The sequence below is a fragment of the Mauremys mutica genome, chromosome 4, assembly GCF_020497125.1.
Source record: "Mauremys mutica isolate MM-2020 ecotype Southern chromosome 4, ASM2049712v1, whole genome shotgun sequence".
In the NCBI taxonomy this organism is placed as follows: Eukaryota; Metazoa; Chordata; order Testudines; family Geoemydidae; genus Mauremys; species Mauremys mutica.
The window spans coordinates 118,394,645-118,415,574 of NC_059075.1; the positions used below are offsets into that span (position 1 = coordinate 118,394,645).

Genomic DNA, 20,930 nt, shown 5'->3' on the forward strand with positions numbered 1-20,930 from the left:
ATTCTAATGAAACTTTGTTCTTAAATTTAATGAAAAGGTTTTTTTAATTTAGGATTTTAACATTTTCTAGCAATTCTAAAATGGCAATATTTTGCTAAGGCATGAGAACCAGAAGTGGTTTTAATTTTCTCTTCTCCCCCAGCTCTTCCCTCCCGCCCCATTATCCAAGATTAGTGAAGAGGAGAATGTAAACTAGGAATGAGTGGTGAAAAGCCCATTTAAAGTTTTGTTTTAATAATCTAAAGATGTAACATATCTAAGAACTTGTTTTAACCCCCCAGTATCCCTTTAAATTTTACTCTGTAACTCCATCTAAAGGTAGAGTGAAGTATTCAGCTACTTTGACATAAATAGTGACTCCCTGATTTATTTTCTTTACATGCTGATACTGCAATAGAACACAATCAAAGGGATAAATGACACATACAGTGAGGGTCATCACAGGAGTAAAACAAAATAGTTCAGTAGTACAAAACTGAGTGACTCTTTATGTATACAGTTGTGAATTCCCAGTTTCTGAAACACAGGATCCAGATGCTTCAATGCGCTAATGCCAGCGTTCAGACTCTCAGCAGGTAGATACAGCAAGATCCAAACGCCAGGGTAATACTGCTAGCTTCAACATGTCCTCTTCATTAAGGGGGGGATATGAAAAATTCCTTCATAGCCAGAGGCAAGTTAAAATATTGCAAGTGATCATTTTCTGAATATTTGTCATCCTTTAGTGCTAGAATTTGTAGAAACGTATTTGTTTGAAGATAGATGATCGTTAATTATAAGAACTTGTATAAAAAACTGGCAGCTTTAAAATATAAAGCAACATGATATAGAAAAATAAATGTAGTTTCTGTAAGGCAGCTTGCGTGAAGGTCAATAGACATCCACTATCAAAGGCATTGTATACTCAGAGTGTCGGATTCCGAAGCTAACAACTGGGGCGCAAGGCTTGGTCAGTGTTACCTGGAGATGGAAAAGTAAATACCACAAATCAGGATATTCACTATTAACTAGCATCAGGTTTGTTAGTTTCTACTTTCTGTGCTACATGCCCTCCCCAATCAAGTACTAGATCTGGACAGTCCAGGTCACCTATTGTCACACACGTGCCCCTTTTACTAGTTTCCTATCCGTGAAAAGAAGTTTGTAACTGAAGGTGCACAGACTGTCTGTTACGCAGCCAGATTAGAATGGTTGAAGAGCAATCGGTTTCTCTGAACTCTGGGTTAAATGTTGCAAAAATTTCCTAATAAGATGAGGGATGTGTGGTGGGGTTTGACCTTTCATGTTGGCAGTCTGAAAGTGCAGCTTCTTCCCTTAGATAAGTAGCCTTGTTGCTTCTGGATGCACCACACCCTGCATCAGTTTCTTTATGAAATAGAGTTCTCATAAATGATAAGTTTGTGAGGTTTACTTACCCAGATACGCCTATAGATCCCACCTTGTCCACTTTATGCCTCTCTCCTTTCATTGTTGCTAGAATGCATTTAACTGTTCCCATTAAGTTGGTATTTTTATTCCAACACCCTCTAATCAGTTGTTTCTATAATAACTTTTGACATTGCCGCCATTTGGGTTTAAAGTTCCTGTGCTTTTTTTCTTAGAACAGAGATGAGTATTTTAGGAATATTGGTGTAAAATCTATTCAATATCTCTTATTTCAATGGTCCCTTTAAAAACAGTTTTGTTTTTTTATTTAATACCCCTTCCCCCCCCCCCACAATTAGCATTAGGGATGAGCTGTGAAGTTGTAGTCTGTATCGATACTTGCCCAAATTTCAAAATACTTCCAATCCTGTATGCCAGCTTGAGCAGGCTTCTAACTGAAATATTTTTAATTATTCTTAATTATGTCCCCCTGTACATATAACGTGCATTACTCAAAGAAAGGGGTGTGTGTGTTATGACGCAGAACAGGGCAGAGTGACATAGTAATTGCCAAGTGTGTCTTTCAGGTGAAACTTAAGCTAGGGCTTTTCTGTGTGGTTATAAAAATTCCACTGGCACTTTATGAAACAGTTTGCAATTTGCAGTATCTTGGCCACATTTCCAACTTGGATAATTCTGCCTTCCTCCTTGCAGTTTCAATAGGGTACAGTATCTCTGACTTCCTTTTTTAATTGTTACAATATTATATGCTGTAAAAATAGTTGCCACATTTCATCATTAGGGGACAGCAGTGGCAGATTAAAATGATCCCCAAACTAGTTTGTAAATTTCTAAAGCTGCCACTTTAGGATACTTCTGGCACTTCTATATATAGGCTAATGTGATTTATAATTGTAAAAAATCAATACAGGTAAAAGAAGCTGCACTAATTTTGATGCTGCTCTTCAAATGTGTTTGCGTAAATAAACTTGTGCATTTGTTTAAGTAAATAAAATCTCTTTATTCATGTCTGAATATTAGTGACATCACAGCAGACTTTTCAGAAGCCTTCTCAATCCATCACTACCTTCGAACACTGAGTAGCTGTCCTCTCATTGATCTGCCACATACCCAGGGGCGGCTCTAGGCACCAGCAAAGCAAGCACCTGCTTGGGGTAGCCCATTTGCAGGGGCGGCATAGGAGCTGAGAACCAAGAGGGGGCTCTGGGAGCTGTAGTTTCTTGGTTAGCTCCCTGCCTATAGAGCCAGCCCTGGAGCAGGGAAAGAACTACATTTCCCAGCATTCCCTTGGCCACTACCAATTGGAAAGGAAGGAGGGGGACCTCATGCGGCAGCATGCTGTGAGTGGAGAGCTGCACTGTGAATGGTAGGGAGACTATATTTTAACATTCAAAAAACAGGACACTCCAGGGGGAGAGAAGCCCCACCCTGCCACCATCCACTCCCTCCGACTGCCCCACACAGAAACCCCAACCCATCCAACTCCCCCCCCCGCTCCCTGTCCCCTGATCACCCCCTCCCGGGACCCCTGCCCCTAACTGCCCCCCAGGACCCCACCCCCTATCTAAGCACTGCTGGTCCTTGTCCCCTGACTGCCCCCTCCCAGGACCCCTGCCCCTAACTGGCCCTTGGGACCCCACCCCCTATCTAAGCCTCCCTTCTCCTTGTCCCCAACTGCCCACTCCTGAGACCCCATCCCCTACCTGTCCCCTGATAAACCCCTGGGACTCCCATGCCTATCCAACCACTGCCTGTCCCCTGACTGCCCCCCCCCGAACCTCTGACCCATCCAACCCTCCCGGCTCCCTGTCCCTTGACTGCCTCTCCGGAACCCCCTACCCCTTCTCCAGCCCCCTTACCATGCCACTCAGACCAGCGTGTCTGGCTCCGCGCAGCACCAGACACGCTGCTGCATACATGCTGCTGTGTTCCCCTGAGGAGCCCACAGCCCCACACACACACACACCCAGCACCTGCCTTCCAGATTTGAACACCTCAAAATTCAGGAGTGCTCAAGCTCAGTTTGGGCAGCTGTTAGTTCGTTTCTCCCAAATCAAATACACTGATCCACTGTAACTTTCTGTAGAAAAGTAGGATTTCTGTAGAAAATTGAGCAAGAAATGCTTCCCAGTGGTTATTAGGACTGGAATTGCAATTTTCAACAGCCATTGCCTTTTTGTTTGTTTGTTTGTTTGTTTGTTTGTTTAAAAGGAAGACAGTGATATTGCATTGGCAAATTCCCCATAGAAAGAAAGAGTGGAACAAAAGAATAATAAAGGCACCTCAACTTTTCCTCATTTATCGAAGTCAGTCTTATAATATGCATCCAGATATCCTCCAATCACACAAGCTGAAAATTGTTCCACTTTACTGCAGCTCTGTACCCATATGGAAACCAATCCTGTCTGTGTTTTGTGCACATCCAAAATTCCTGCTGAATGACCCGCCTTGGGAGCGAGTTACCGGTGACCCAGGGCTGTGGCGGAAGGAGGGTGCAGGTGGCAGGGGAGAGAGCCCTGGACTGGGGCAGCAGGAGGTGTGTGTGTGTGGCACTGGTGCGGGGGAAGAGGGGAGCCCAGGGCTGGGGTGGCAGTGGGGTGAGGGGAGGGCATTGTTGGGGGGGGAAAGAGGGAAGCCCAGGGCTGGGGCAGCAGGGAGGTTGCGGGGGGGAGCCCAGGGCTGGGATGGGGGCAGCCAAAAATTTTTTTGCTTGGGGCAGCAAAAAACCTAGAGCCGGCCCTGCACATACCGTTCCTCCATCTCCTTCCCAGTCGTCCCCTGTTATGAGGACTTCCCACCATTCCTTCCAGGATAACTTTATCAAGATTATTACTATCTCTATGCCTGATGTGACCAAAGGACATAAATTTACGCCTGTTGATTTCCAACAACATGGTCTGCTTCTCTCTACTAATGCTGCTAGTTTAAGCATTTGTTGCATTTTCCATCCAGGAGATGTACAGGAATCTTTGGCAGCATCCCATCACAAAGGCTTCAGTTTTCATCTACTTTCCAACATTTGTTACCCATAATTCAGATCTATAGGTCGCTCTTGAGAAAATTAAGTTTTTCACCAATCAAACCTTCATACATGGGGGAGGGATAGCTCAGTGGTTTGAGCATTGGCCTACTAAACCCAGGGTTATGAGCTCAATCCTTGAGGGGGCCACTTAGGGATCTGGGGCAAAAAAATTTGTCTGGGGGTGGGTCCTGCTTTGAGCAGGGGGTTGGACTAGATGACATCCTGAGGTCCCTTCCAACCCTAGCGTTCTATGTCATGCTTTTTCTAAACTTTAGTAAGGGAGGCCATGGCTGAGCAATCCATTCCTAATCTTATTCCACTTTCTTTTGAACAGCCTTCTTGGTTGGATATGTATGATCCCAGGTAACTGAATTCATCTATTGCCTCTACAATTTGACTGTTAATCATGATGTCCACTTTCATCATGTTTTTGTTAATCGTGTCAACATACATGCACTTCATTTTTACAGTATTCAGAGATAGTCTATATTCCTCACTAACTTTTTACAGATTCCAGCATTGATTACATTCCACCACTGGTTGTAGCAACAGGTGTTGTCATTGGCATATCTAAGGTCAGTTAAGAGGGGGTCCACCAATGGAAATCCCAGCTCCTTCCACTTTATCAAAATCTTCCAGGGTTTGTTTCATTCTGCATACCTCTTGAAAAAGTTTAGGACAGAATACACCCTTGTCTTGCGCACAGCCCAGTGGAAAACCACTAGCTATTACCTGCAACAGTGTGGTCTGTTGTTGAAGGTAGAGACTGGCAAATCTGCCATTATCCTACAAAGATGATCAAGTTGGACAGTATTGAATACTTTTGAGTAGTCCATGAAACACATGATCAATGGGTGGTTGTACTCCCTGTATTTTTCAATGATGTGACTGACCGACTGATCACGTGTGTCTTATTCCTCTCTGAAAACAATTTTTGGTGGTGGTGGTAGTTCTGCTTCTGTCATTTGCTTCATGCGATCCTGGATTATGTGGGCCAAAACTTTGGTCAATTGTGATATTAGGCTGAGGATACAATTGTTATTCTCTGTTATGTCTCGTTTCTTTAGTAATGGCAGAAAGACTCCCTTTCATCTAGTTGTCTGGCCAATTTCTAGTTGTCCATACATGGTTGGAAATTTTCCACATGAGATCAATACTGCAGGCACGAGTCACTTTAAACAGTTCTGCTGGTACTTTACCTTCCCAGGGTGTTTTCTCTGGCTTCATTTTCATAATAGTACACACCACTTCCTCTTGTGGGATTGATGGCTCTGGCTCTGTACCCTCCTTTCTGCTGCCCTATATTCTGAGTGGCTCTAATGAACCATAAAGATTGGCAAAGTAATCTCTCCTTCAGAATTTGATATCCCTTTCAGTGAGGATTCTGCCAACATGATCTTTTGTTATGTTCAATTGCAGGGAAAACTTTTTGGTAAGAAGTCTAATCTCTGTGAACAAATTTTTTGTATTATTACTCTCTTTGTGATTCGCAAGTTCCATGCATTTTGCCCTGCTGTATCCATTGTTGTCTCATCTAATCTGCCTTTGGATTTGTTTAGTTCCTTGTACTTTCTCTTTCATTCTTAAGTCTCTAAGATATTCTTTTTCATTCTGCATTATTGTTCCACCTGCTCAAGCCATTTCTCAGTCATCTGTGATGCACTGTTTCAGAATGTATAATTTGGCAGCTTTGGGCATGACAGTTTTCATGTTATTCCAAAGTTTATTCAGGTTGTTCTCTTTTACCTGTGACAACCCCTCAAACCCATTTTGGACAGAAGTCATGTAGTTTTTATTGATTCTGGACCAATCCAAATGTAGCGGACCTGCCGAACATCTTATCTTCAGTTTATGTTTGAGGCTAACGGTTGGTGGTCTCCCAAGTGCAGACTGGGAGTCAGTCTGTATCCATTGGATGCTCTATTACATAGACAATTTGGTTCTTTGACATACTTTCAGGTGACTTCTATGTGTTTAAATGTGTAGGGTGATGGGTGAAGATGGTGTTTGTAAAGACCAGGTGATGAGAGCAGCAGAATTCAACTAAATGCCTCCTTTCTCATTTTATAAACCAAAACCATTGTTTCAGTAAGCTTCATGAGAGCTTACACTTCCAACTTCACCATTCATAGAACCCTTCCCTGGGCACTGCACCTTGGCTTGGTGGGAAGGCTTGCATATTCCAATGAGCTTGGTAACTATGCCAGCAGGAGCTTTAGCTCCAGACAGGGCCACCCAAGCTGGACAAGTCAAAGGGTAAGGACCAGACAAAAAGTAGTCCAGCTGGCTGGTGCTGGGTGTAGAGTGGCATTCAAGTAACTTGGCACATTTTGTGCCAGTGTTTTGGCTGGATGAGTGCCCTGGGGAGGGTAATGGAATCCTGATGGAGGAAGTGCCATCAGAAGGTGGAAAAGTTCAATCAAGTATTTAATCAACAGCAGCTAAAAACTAGAGGGGAGTCAACAAGAAACCACCTTCTGTACTTCCATGCTAGAACAAAGGCGAAACATTAATCTCCACGTGGTGCTGGATGGCAAGACTTCAAGGTTAGAAAGCACAACAAACTATACTGGGGGAGGAGGTTCTGGCCATTAAGAGTACCAGTTGCAGCTATGATAGTGCTGTACCAAATCCTTCAGGATGAGCCTGATGTTTGCACCAAGGAAGAGTGACGTGAACCTTTGTAAATGAATGATCAGAATAGACACATGGGTGAAAGGAATCTCTCCATGTTGGCCAGAGAATTGAAAAGATATAAGAAATATGTGGAATCTCAGATCTGTGATGGAATAGTTGTGGCTGTTTCATTACAGTGGATGGATATGCAGTTTACTACTCAGGATCTGAAAAAATGGGGTCGCAGTTATCCAAGAAGACCTCAAAGTGTGTGCTTGGATATAATTCAATCAGCAATAGAATCATTATGGTTTGTCTTTGAGTCCATGTATCAATCATACAAGTTTATGCTTCTACAACAACAGCTGACAGTGAAATGACTGAGTTCTATTTGATTAAACAATACCTTTTTCTTTAATCCCTGGTGCACAAATATAATATTTTTTGGTTTTGTACATGTGCTCATGTAGGCTCAGATATCTGATGAATACATACTTAGACAGATGGAATGAAAGATCCTGCTGGCATTGATATGCACAAGGATTTCTCAAAGAAACCTGTCCAGTTTCTTGACTCTCTGCAATTAATCTGTCTCAATAATGCATTAATATTGTGGGATGTGGGTTTTTTTAAATTTAACTTTGACTTGTTCAAACATGGCCTCTTTGGGGCAGTAATGTAAAGCATTAATTGTAGCTCTTCCATGCAGATTGATGTCCCTTCTTACCAGTACTCATCTTAATGCATTGATATATTGAAGGATCTTGTCCTTGCTATATGAATCTGGATTTTTATATGTTGAACTCTGCTGGAAAAAGTTTTCGTGATAGCTCTAAATCAAGACGTGTCAACTCAAGGAGTTTAAATACAAACCAGCCCTGTAGCCTGCGACTGTTTGTCCTCTGACTCAAGTAAATTACCCTCTAGATCTCTCTGCCTTACCTTTCCGGGATAATAGTCTCCTGGTCCAGGATGTCTAACAGTTCCTGCAGGCTTAGTCCGGGAGCTCATGCTGTACTTGGGGGCTCTCTTTTTGTACACATCAACTTCTGTCTTTTTATATGCAGCTGGACCCGGGGTCTGTAAGAGAGTCAATGGAATCTTCCATTGAAAATGGCTACATTCAATATCCCCAATTTCCTATGAGAGCTGCATAGGTTTATCTGCAACAATTAATTAATTTTAACAATTTTTTATTTTTTTTGCAGAAGGGTTCCCTCTCAACAGTGTCATGTCCTTTAGAAGTTTATATTAGATGTCTGAAGTCTTATTAGCCTGAGCCACTTCACTTTTGACAGACTGCAAGGGGACAGTGGCTCAAACTGAAATGAAAGTGCCATTGTTCTTTCTCTGCAAGCATTAGGCACCTGTGATCTTCACTGGTTTTTATATATGGCTTACAGTAAGAGATTTGTCTAAAAGCCCAGTGTTTTCAGTAGGTTTTAGATAATTAGCAAGAATCTGTACATGATCATTTTTCATCTAATACAAAAATAATCATTTTGTAAATATGTAACATTCCATGGTATTCAGCTACACAGTCTTATTTCACTTAGTATGATGTTATCATAGGCATGAAATCTGATGATTAGTTTGATAGGTGGCACTAGGAATGTTGCTACAGCCTTCTACCTAAAGGGATCGTTATTTCCAGAAAATAAGTTTGAGCAAGATGTCAATTTTTTTCCTCACACCCATCATTGTTAAACACAATCATTTAAAAAAAAATCATGTTCCAACTCTTACCACACAGCAGTATCTGAGACGTAACAATTATTTCCTATTGTAAGAAAGCTGTGGTCCTTCAGATGCTGCTGTGTTTACCGTGGGCAATTGTTGACATTTTTAATGACTATTACTGGGTATTTTAGAAAGAATTTTTACACATACTTGTTGTCTGGGGACATGGATCACTGTAGGTATTTCAGGAAGAAAAATTCTTTGGAGATGGCAGCGAACTTTGAGTTTGAAATGTTGCTACTGCATATGCACAATAAGGTGTCAAAATACTCAGTAATTATAACACTGGAGCAAAAGATTTTTCCTCTAGAACAAAAAATATATTGCAATATGTGTGTCCTGATGTGAAATTTCATATCTGAACTTCTGTTACTTAACACATTTCTTGTCCTCATCCCAATTACAACTCCTTTTCTAGATGGAGTTCAGGGAACATGGTGCTTAGGCATAGCACAAGAACTAGGCCTACTCTGAAAACTATAGTAGTCATTGGAAAGATTCCCATTGATTTTGTTGGGTTTTGGATCAAGCCCTTAGACAGGTATTTGCTGCAGATACAGTTAGAGCCCTGACTTGCCAATGATGCAGTTACTAAGAACAGCCATATTTGCTGCCAGTCTTCAGCTGCAGCGCTTATATCTGTTCATGCTGCAGAACACTTGTATCTCTTCAAGAACTAGGAAAGAACCCACCAGTGCTTAGAGGCCTTCGGTCTTGGAGGCAGTGACTGACCACTGATTGTCAATGAGAGCAGCTGAAGAGGAAATGGAAAAGCAGCTTACCTTATGCAGATCCTCATCAAAGCGACCAAGCTTACTCTTCCATTTCATGGAATAACAAGGGCTAGCAGTTTTGTCTACTGTGTTGGGTCCCATCACCCGAGGAATAGTGTATGCGCCAGGACCTGTGGGGGGGAAACCATGATAGTTATGTACAGTGTGAATCCCCAGGGATTAGAGGGAGCATCATATTGGAGAGGGTTTTCAACAGGGGCTGGAGAGAAGGAGGGATATTTGTTTTTCACATTCCCTGGCCCTTTTTTGTCCTGGAATAAGGGTAGGCATCTGGAGTCTGAACTGCTGATGCTCACGGGTGGTGAGGCTGGCATGCTGAATTAAACAAACAGAAAAGGATGGTTACTGACCTTACACTAACTGCAGTTCTTCAAGATGTGTCATCATAATCAACTGCATCTTGCCCGAATTTTCTCAGAGCCCTCAGTATCTTAGGAATTGGCAGAAAGGTATGTTCATCCCAGTGTCAAGGAGTCTGGGCTTGAACCACCTCAGGAGCAAAATGCCTGATGTTTTGTTGCTCTGGTCTGTAGCAAACACGTCTGTTTCTGGGAATTGCTACGTGTGAAAGATGTTCTGCAGAACTGAGTCTTTGATAGACCACTCCTGGTTGTTTGAGAACTACCTGCTAAGTCAATCTGCCACGATGTTTTGAGGGCCAGGAAGGTGCAGCACCACTGGTGTGATTTGATCTGGAATGCACCCAACTCCACAGTGGAGACAGTCTTGCTCCCCCTGTCTGTTAACATAGTAGCTGTGGGGTTGTCTGTCAGCACTTGGATCATAGATTCCTAGAGTAGCGGTAGGTGTACTTTGCATGAAGGCAGATAGCTCTGAGCTCTAGGATGTTTATGTGAAGATGAGTTTCCCTGGGGGGATCATAGGCCCTTAGTCTGAGGGTGATTTAGACGAGTCCTCCATCCCCAAGTGAAGGTTTTTATTGCTAAAATCTTGGTAGGTAGAGGTGCAGAACAGAGTATCCCCTTGCATATCTGAACTGGGTCTTATCACCAGTTGAATGGGGAGAGGACTTTTTGTGGGAGCATGTAGTGTCTATTGAGTAGATACTCTTTCATGGAGCACAAGTGAAGTCTGGAACTGAGTCATGTATCCTACCCCATGTGTCCAGTAGAACACAGGCTGATATGAGTATAGGTACTAGGGAAGGTGGCACCAGGAATGATTTTCCCTATGAACATTAGGTCATTTCCTGCTGTTCCTTACACATACTTCCTTAGAGTTTCTTTGTGGCTCCTGTGGCATTTCCAAAGCAGGAGAAGGAGAGTGCAAAGGAGTCGAGTCCCTAATATGCCCTGATGGGGATGAAGTAAAGGAGTACATTTCTTCCAAAGGAGGGACTGTACTGTCAGGAACATCCTGGCTCTGTTGTGCTCTCCTCAGCTGGATAGGGGGTGAGGTCAGTACTGGAGCTGTCTCCTTTACCTATTGTACTGATGCGTCAGTAGCTGGTGAATCCTCAGCCACTCAAGGAGAGGAGACTGGTACCGAGCCACAGATAAATCACTCAGTATTATATATGCCTTGAGTACCAACACTCTAGGGACCAGTGCTGGGCACTAAGGAACATAGTTTAAAGGTTGCCTGTAGAGAAGCACTGGTTGCTGAAGGATCATTACCACAAGAGATGCTGTCTGTAGGTTTAATGGCTAATATTGGTGCTCTTTTAACAGTCAATACAGGGGTGCCTAAAAATCAGAACCTGACTGAAATCAGAACTTTTTTGTGTGTTGCCAGTGGGCAACAAAACAAACCCGATGCTGCAGAGAAGCAGGTGGACACAGTGAGAGGTTCATTCTCACTGCCACAGATGATAAGAAGGAAATGAGAAACTCTTGGACCTGGTTCACCACTTATGATTTATGCCCTGGGGTTAGGGGCACAAGGGACCTCAGGGTGCATGTGCAGCTCCAGCAAATACTGCTGGGCAAAATAATCTGAGAACGTACACATAGGGTGCATGTGCACCAAGAATAGAATCCATGTGGATAATCACTCAAAGAACAATGGAATTAAAAAGCCTTCTGCTCCATCCAAGGATACTGCTTGAAGTTTAGAAGCCAGGCTGAGTTTGTAGGGCTGGCAATTTAACAAAAAATCACATCTTTTAATTGTGGGCTGATCTAATTTACACTGGAATCCTTGGGATGCTATAGTGGTTTTTGAGAGTAGAGCGGCACTTTTAAAGCTGCCCCTGATAACTATTCTGGCTATAAGAGGATGTACTTCACATAACTTCTCTTTAAATTGTATAATGTTTATTATTTTTCAGTGTTATTTTATGCAATCATTATAAATTGTTCTATCATAAATCTCAGGTCCCATCTATACAACAATCCCACCTATGTTGGGGCAGCAAATGACAAACCTGCTGTGGCTTAATGGGGCTGTAATGCGGTTTGGTTTTTGCCTCTGAACAGGACTTATTTTTATCTTTTCAAGGTTGTAACATAGTTCATGTAACAGGATCATAATGTTTTGCCCTTGTACAGATCATTTTCCTGGCTTTGTCCATGCCACCTCTCTCTTTTCATCAGTCCTCTTGCTCTCCCTTCTCCATCACATGAAACACAAACTACTTGTCTTCACTTTCAAGGCTGTTTGTGACTTTTCTCCATGCTACCCATCACCTCTCATACGCTATTGAGATGTCTAACGATGCCCGCCTTTGTTCTGCCATTTATACCAGCTTTTATTGCTCTCTTGTTACATTTTCAATCAAGCACTTTTGTGTTTCCTACCAGTCTGCCCATCATGCCTGAGGAGATCCCTGGAAATATCTGCCAAGCCACCTCTTTGTCCTTTTTCAAATCCATCCTTAAAACTCTCCTTTACTGTGATGTCCACACACTAAAATGTGATAACAGATGGAAAGCTGGTATGCTGAGGTGGTGACTATCAGGCCGACTAATGTTGCTCCTCATTCTGTCTGTGTCCACGTGTTGTCTTTCATCTTATACTTAGATTGTCAGCTTTTTGGGGAAGTGACAACCTTTTTTTCTGTGTTTCTACAGCACTCAGCACAAGGGGGTCCTGTTCCAGGACTGGGGCTCCGAGGTGCTAACCCAGTAATGTTTGGGTTCTGTCTATGCAAAGAAAACCAAAGTGTATTATACAAGGTTTGGGCACATCTATTTTGCAGTTAGCACACAAACATTGTAGACAGGGTGTTAGCTATCTGAGGGAACCAAAAGTAGTAGTTGCATAGTGATGATATGTAGACATTGCTCTGAAAGTGGTACAACAGTAAGCATTATGTTTTGGATCTGTCTAAATGATTGATCCGTGGCTACTATTTTTGATCAACCTGTATCTCTTCTGTCTCATCTCTGCATGTTTGATACTTTTCTTGCTGATGAAGTAAACCTAAACCATCTGTAGCGACCTGGGTTTTTCAGACATTTTTTCATAAAAAACACAAACATTTTTCTAAAACTATACTCATAATGGGACATTTTTTCAAGACATATTATGGAGTTTGTCATGTGATGACCCCTCTTGATAGTTGTGCTGCTAATTATTTGCTGATATTTAAAGTGTAGGTAAAAGGAATTGCATATGCATTTCAAACAGACATAGGAAGATAAAGTTAGGTCATATTTTGGCCTACTAATCTTGATGATAGTATGTCTCAAAGTCTGGGTGTAACACTCTCTTCTAGTGAGTTTTTATACCTCTGTGCCAAAGGAGTTCTCCTCAATTTTGAGACATAAGCTGCCTGGCTGTGGTATCAGTGTCTATTAACTCTGAGTGTTGTCACATGAGCATTGAGTGTTTTTTCAGTATTTTTTTTCCCTCCCCTGGAAATATTCCTTTTGGTTTCTGTCCCCCATTACCCCTTGTTAATTGAGAGGAAGAATTTGGTTTCTTCATCTTTTGACACTGAATCAGTTAAATTGTCTCTAAGAGCCCATCTCCACTACAAATACAAATGGGATACAGTCTTGTTATAACATGCATGTCCATTGACTCATTTAAGACATGATTTCTGTTTTAGCGTAGACAGGGTTCAGTGGTTTGAGCATTGGCCTGCTAAACCCAGGGTTGTGAGCTCAATCCTTAAGGGGGCCATTTGGGGATTGATCCTGCTTTGAGCAGGGAGTTGGACTAGATGATCTCCTGAGGTCCCTTTCAACCCTAATAATCTATGATTAACCATGTGTTGCAACTGAACGAAAGCTTTGGATGTGAGCAAGTCTTAAGCCCAGTTACAGAACACAGTTAAGGTTCCATTTGCACTACAAATTGGAACTCTATTGTAACCAGGTAGAGGACAACCATATTAAGCTCAGGACCATCTCTAGTTCATGGCTTTTAAGAGCCTCAAGTTCAAACTACATATGCCATTACCAAAGCTTTCTTCCTTCATTATAATACTTTGCTGTGGAGTCAGGCTCAGGAATTTCACTTTCTTTCTGGCTTTTAGGCCAGGTGGCAACAACAGGACTCCTAGATCGATTTCCTTTATTAGTTGTTGGATTTTTACCTGGAGTGCTGTCTACACTGAAGCTCCTAGTCCTGAATGATATGGAGTGCACAGGAGCAGATTCATAAACATGCTTTTTTGACTTCTCTGGTGAATAATCGCCTAGACAAGAGATGAGCAAAGCAACAACAGTGATCCTTTCATGCCAAACAGGTGGCTTGATCTGTAGGTTCAGTCTGTGCAAAATTGCAGTGTCCCAACCAACCACATCATGCTGCACTGCCATTTCCCTCTACATTCCAGCCCCATTGTCCTGCTTTGCCAGTTCTCCTCCATCCTGCTCTCAACCCCCTGCACTGCTGTTCCCCTCTTCCCAGCTCTGTTGCCCTGCCCTTCCTTGAATCCTGAGCCTACCACCCATGTTGTTGTTCCTCCCACATCCTACCCTCAAATGCTGGAGCTGTTACTTTCCATTTGAAAACATCCATACCTCATTCTGGTGTGGTTTATATTCCCCTAACATAAGACACCCATAGGCAGATTATCCTCACCTCGAATAAACGGTTGAAAGAAATATTACTCACTTGGGCCAGGTGTGACCTCAGTTTTCACGTTGGGGCGCCCACACATGGTATAAGCTGGGGCAGTTTCCTTTCCCTTCCTGGTCATTGAGGGCTCCACATAGTAACGAGGACCTGGAGAACAGGCTTCATGGAGCAAGGGCCTTGCCCCCTTAAAAGTGTAGGCAGGGGCTTTCCTTTTGGTGGGGTTGTGCTTCAGGTAACCTAGGAAGAAGGGCTACATTTCATATGCATGTGTCAAGTTTTATTTTAATTCCCCTTTGGGTCCTGTTGCTAAAGCCTTTGGACCATGAGATTCATTTCTAAGATGCTGGCTTTACTGTTGGTTTGTAGGATGGACATATGGTCATTATTATTGCCCATTCATCTCAGTTTATGGGTACGTCAGAGGTTTCTCTCTTGTAACTAAGCCTAAGCTGTCACCTTCTGAGAAGTTGTGTCACTGGACAAAAGGGGTGAATCACTAACTAATGGCAAAACTAATTGATTTCAGTGGGGCCAGGATTTCACCCAAGGATTGCAAAAGTGAGCTGTACTATCCTGTTCTTAGGACAGTGACTAAGGCTTGTCTACCTCAGAAAACTTACCAAAATAGCTATTCAGGTAATAATTATTCCAATAGTTCTTTCAGTATAAGCCCTCATGTGGATGCTCTGGAGCTTATACTGAAATAACTATCCCTGGAATAATTACTCTGGAATAGCTATTTTGGTACATTTCCCAGCACAGATATACCCTAAAGCCAAGAGAATTTTCTTTCAAACTCCCTTGTAATATAAGAGATTCTAAAAATTACTTCCAATTACACAGAAGAATAACTCCTAAACAAAATTTGTTTGAAATACTAGTTTTAAATAATTTGGGATAAAACAAGACAACATAGTGACAATGGGATTCCTAGTACGACTGAAAACATTGTTTTTCCCCATGTGAAAACACTGGTGATTGGACTATGTCAAAGTTATTGTAAAGTAAATTCTGGAACTACAAAATACTTGGGTTATTTAACAACAAGCTGTTAAAATAACCAAAAAAACAAAAACAAAAAACCACCACACCCAAACTCAAATGTAAAGAACACTTTTTACTTAGCACTAATTTTAAACCTTGTTTTCCAATGAATTCTAATGGGGATGCTACCTACCACGTGTCCTGCTGCTGGAAAGTACAATACAGTTATTCAAATGGCAGCTTCCCAGTGAGAGTGACAACAACCTCCTAGTGACATTATTTCTAAAAATCTATATTGAAAATTCCTCCTGAATTTATATTCTTATTGATGTTTAGATAAGTTAATTGATGCCTTAGAATGTGCATAATACAAATAATTTAGATGGTGATACAATTCCTTAGCTAAATATTGACAGTTTATTACGAGGAAGTCAAAAGGTATGCAGCAGCAGTAGTGAGAGGTGATGTAAGAGGCAGCTTGACTCTTACAAATGTCTGACTGTCATTTGCATCACAGTCAGACATCTAACACTTTGCTCCAGTTTTCTGGGGAGCTACAGCCATAGGTGGTTGGCAGTGAGGTTAATCACAGCAGGGATATTCTTTATGAATTTCCCAAAAACTTCTCCTTTTTGTAATTTCTACTCCAAGGAAACATGTTTCTAGTTTAGCTTTGTGATGTCATGAAAATTTACCAGCCTACCGACAAAATCTACTCGCCACAGAGAGATTTAAAATAATGATTGATAGTAAAGAAAACACTATTTGAAACGGTTCAGCATAAGTCTGTACTAAGCAGTCTCACCCTGTCTTATTTCCTAGGGTATAATGAAAATTAATACAGACATCCCATAGGAGGTTTTTATTAACTGTCACATCAGAGAAAACTTCAAACACAGACTCCAAAGAGAAACTGCTGAACTCGAATTAATATGCAAATTAGATACAATTAACACTGGCCTAAACAGAGACTGGGAATGGTTGGGTCATTACACTAATTGAATCTATTTCCCTATGTTAAGTTCTCCTCACACCTTCTATGGGCCATCTTAATTATCACTTCAAAAGTTTTTTTTCCTCCTGCTGATGATAGCTCATCTCAATTGATTAGACTTTTCCTGTTGTTATGCATACTTCCACCTTTTCATGTTCTCTGTATGTATAAATATCTCCTGTCTGTATGTTCCATTCTATGCATCCGAAGAAGTGAGCTGTAGCTCACGAAAGCTCATGCTAAAATAAATTTGTTAGTCTTTAAGGTGCCACAAGAACTCCTGTTCTTTTATCAGAGAAAGTGGAATTATTTGAATAAAATATGTGAGTTTGTACTAAATTAATTGTTTAAACTGATCTGGATTTAGTGTGTTTAACTCATGTTATCATCTGTGTTTCTTGAAACTCTGTGTCTTTGTCCTGTTACCTGTTGTTCCCTGTATTGAGTACTTTGGTCCTGGGCTGGTAAAGTGGGCCATTATTGGGCCCCTTGGACGATGAGGCCTCCAGGTGCCCACCCAAGCACTGTCACCCATGGTGGGAGCTGGTTACAAAGCCTAAAGGGAGAGTAGAAAGGTTAATAGCAGGATTCTCTTAAAGAAGCAAAATTCTATATGAGAATTTTTTCACTGAAATGCAGAAAAGAGTCTGGCCCTGTAATTGTACCACACCTGAAGCCTCATCCGCTGACTCCAGTCTCCATGTTAATGGAACTGAGAGACATGCTGTTTTATAGATTGCATTGTATCAGGAATAAAGGATGCCTGCTCATATAGTACATACCTAGTTTATCTGCTTCTTTAGGCCATTGATACTAACATATTCAAACTTAGTGGTCTACTTGTTTTGCTAATATGCATTTTCTCTTATACCCGTTACCCTGTTTATGGTATGGTGAGGAGCAGGGCGACATCAAGGTGTGGACCTTTCTATGAGGACCTCCTTCATTGGTAGCACTGCACAATGGCTGGTGAAATATGCCCAATAGGCTAATATGGGGTGAGGGTGTGCATTCTTGTGAAGCATCAGGTTCTAGCCCTGATGGAGGCAAGATATTCAGCTAAATGCACTGGACCAACAGTCCGATCCAGCATGTCAGCTCCAATGTATAAGCAAACCAATTGAGACAATGGATATAGGACAGTGGGCAAGTGTTGACGAAGTTATAGCATATAAGTACTGTAGTAGGAGTATCTTGGAAACCTCTTGGTATCTGGGTGTCTGCTGCTACCAGTAGCATGGTGGTACTGAGGCACTAAAACAGATGTTGGAAGGGAAATTGTAGGTGTTTTCCATCAGTGTGATTCATCGTGTTTACCAGAGGGAGAATCCCCTAGAGAATAGGAACAGGAAACTTGATGCCTGTGATATTAAGAATCTTTTCAATGCAGTAGACAGGGCAAATCCCTGAATCCAGGATAAGGAGTCCTCGGACATTTCAGAGGGTCTGGTTTTCTCCCCTATCAGAGAAGTGTTATAAAGCAGACCCTGGTTTTATTTGGTCACTGCTAGTGACCTTCACATCCTGTATCCACAGCAGTTGTAGGATCCTCCCTCACAGTGTCTTTGCCACTAAGATTTTCTTGTCAGAGTTTGAACTTAATAAAAATCTCAGGTCTCCTGCAGGTTGTTCATTAGCCAGTATCTCAGCAGAGCCCAGAATCCCCCAGGCTGCAGTTCTGTTCTAGATGGATAGGCCTATCCCTAAACTTGTACACATACTAGGGGTGAAATCCTGTCCTTAGTGAAGTCAATGGGACTTTTGCCATTGTCTTCAGTGGGGCCAGGATTTCACTCCCATTCACTAGTATGTGCACTTAGCCCTCTGCCTCCATTCCTTTAGCTATATATCTCCCTATCTCACATGGTGTAATGGGACTTTTTAGATTACACTGCTCTCATCTGTAGGACACTTTGAATAACTGGGCTGTCAGGCCCTCAGGTAAGCTACCTCATTATCCCTGTTCAAATTACTCTGTATTACTCTCCTTTGCCTTGATGCTTACAAAAAATTGACAGCAGTTAGCCCACCAGTGTGCTGAGACCACTGCCTATTCATGCTGACCAATATTATTGCATAGTTTCCTTGTACTCTTCTCTGCCTGTCTGTATCTATCTGTTGCCTCTTGTCTTTCTGTTCTGTCTGTACAGCTTCTTGCACAGTGAGGTCCTGGGCTCCTAAGCACTATGGTAAGAAGGAATTGCTAGAAAACAGCTCACTCTACCTCTTTCTTCTGCAGAGTCATTATTGCACCTGCTGGTATCTCACTCATCGGACACTGTGTGCTCACCTGAGCTTCGCCTGTACTTGCTTCTTTGGTGCTTTAAGCATCAGCTGTGTGGCTCTCTTTTCTCTGTATCAGCAGCGAAACTTGCTGTGCTTTGAGTCGTGAACCACCCTGTCTACTGCCGTTCCTTTTTAAATATGTTATGACTCAGGAGATTTATTTTAAAACAGTTCCTGGTCTGGACTGACACAGGTGCCTGAAACCCAAAAGCTAAGAGCTCTTCAGCAAGCTGGAGACAAGAATGAAAAATGAAGAAATAACATTAGCATAACAATGTACTTGCAGATTTAAAATAAGGAATTAACCAAACAAACCTGGAGGTTCAGCTGTTCTCTGTAAGAACTGCAATTTTCCTCTCCTGTATAGGTCCAAGAGGGTTAAATGTGCCTCATATACATTACATGTATGTATTACACACTTTAAAATGTGGTTACAGAGAGAACAGTGACAATGTAAAAATGACACTCTTTGCTAACTGTCCATCTTTGATTTTTATCTTCTGGTATGCTGGGAGATGCAAAATTTTAACTACAGCTGGCATCTCAGAGCCAGTATAGTTACAGAGAAGGGAGCTGAATGTTATCCTGCCTCTCCAACTCAGCTAAGTTCCTACTGCAGAATCTTTTGTTACTGGCAATGATGTACAGGAAGAGGCAGATCCTAGGTTCAGTTTGCAGCACTGGATGTTAGAAAAATGATTTTTCTTTGGGTTTGTAAACTGAGCTGATATGCTGTGAAAGCCACTGGATATAATGGCCCCGTACTGCGCTCATAGAACTCCCGCTGATTTCAACAGGACTCCTGTGTGAAGAGTAATTGAAGGATCAGGCCTTAAACATAGAAGACCATGATGCCATTTTCCATTCACTTTTCAAACTATAACCTAGTAAAATATTCCACGATAACCTATAACCCTGATGCTATACATGTTGGAATTCAACATGCAGGAGAAACAAAGCTAGTTTTGGCTTATTGCTTTCTAAAGGGAATTCTCAGCAGGTCGAGTTTGAGGGAAGCACACGTCTTCCTAGCAGTTCCAAATTCCATGTAAAACCATCTCACTATTGGCACACCAGCAGTCCACAAAAAATGCTCAGCGTGTCAATGCAATTCTAGACTGTCTGGTAGAGTTTTGAAGACTTGCAAAGAGTTTTTCTGTGGACCGCAAATGCTTTACAACTATGTTATAAAGCTACTTCTCTGACGCAGATGGTGTCCTAAATAAAAATAATTCTGAGTCTGCACAATGAAGTGTCAGATGTTAGCAGATTGTGTTTGGAATTTGGTGGGTTTGGACTTAACTGTGTTTTCTTGTGTACCCTACCTAGCAAATTACAGCAGTTTACTATAGGACAGCCGACAGTTGTGTGAGTATAGCATTTTTACACCTTTTCCATGATTTTTATCTTCTGCAACACTTTTTGTTGTTAATGTTCTGTATTGAAAAGAAAATACATTAATGCATTATTTTAAGAAAACAGTTTTAAATATACCAGCTTGGAAATATTAAAGCATTTATGGTTAGAGAGAAAATGATTTGTTAAAATTATCCCGTTAAGCTCAATTTGCAGTAAAGTGCAAAAAGACTGGATTCAGTCCTTCTTCTATAGTGACAAAACATGAGTTTCTGAATTAAATCAGACTCAATATAGCTAACTATAGAACTAGAAGCTGTACAGAAATGAAGACGCTGTGAAATGTCCAACTAGGTAAATAGGAAACAATTCACCTTTCTTGTCCTTTGAAGCCTAATTATGTGTGAATAAACCCTGTCCTCTCTGCTGCCCTTCTCACTTTTCTTTCAGTAATAGAACTGCAGAGTTTTAGGAGAAGGTGGAATGCTGGCAGGGTAGGCTTAGGTTTCTCCCTCCATGTGGACTTGGGAAGAACTTTCATGAAATTGTCATAGAAACTCACAATTACTTGTACAGTGGCTCAGGAGGTTCTAGAACACTGTCCAGTATTAGGATTCTAGCCTCTGTTGTATGTGTTTCATGAATCATTCCTATAGCTTTGGCATCATAGTGCTACTTTTTGAGTAGCTCACAATGAGGGAACAGGACCTTCAGATCTGCACAAGGACTTTGTGCCCACAGGGTAGTCCAGTTCAAACTG

At 41.7% G+C, this 20,930-nt stretch overlaps 1 protein-coding gene across 1 annotated transcript; it reads right to left on the reverse strand.

The window, feature by feature from the left end:
• Positions 1 to 225: 225 nt before the first annotated feature.
• On the reverse strand, positions 226 to 20,685 carry ODF3 (outer dense fiber of sperm tails 3). Its single transcript, XM_045013786.1, has 8 exons — positions 20,545 to 20,685; positions 18,819 to 19,044; positions 16,955 to 17,084; positions 14,587 to 14,787; positions 14,063 to 14,164; positions 9,547 to 9,668; positions 7,967 to 8,104; positions 226 to 960 (listed from the first exon to the last, which is right to left on the reverse strand). The coding sequence occupies exons 3-8, from the start codon at positions 17,061 to 17,063 to the stop codon at positions 871 to 873; spliced, it is 762 nt and encodes a 253-aa protein (XP_044869721.1). The 5' UTR covers positions 17,064 to 17,084; positions 18,819 to 19,044; positions 20,545 to 20,685; the 3' UTR covers positions 226 to 870.
• Positions 20,686 to 20,930: the final 245 nt, after the last annotated feature.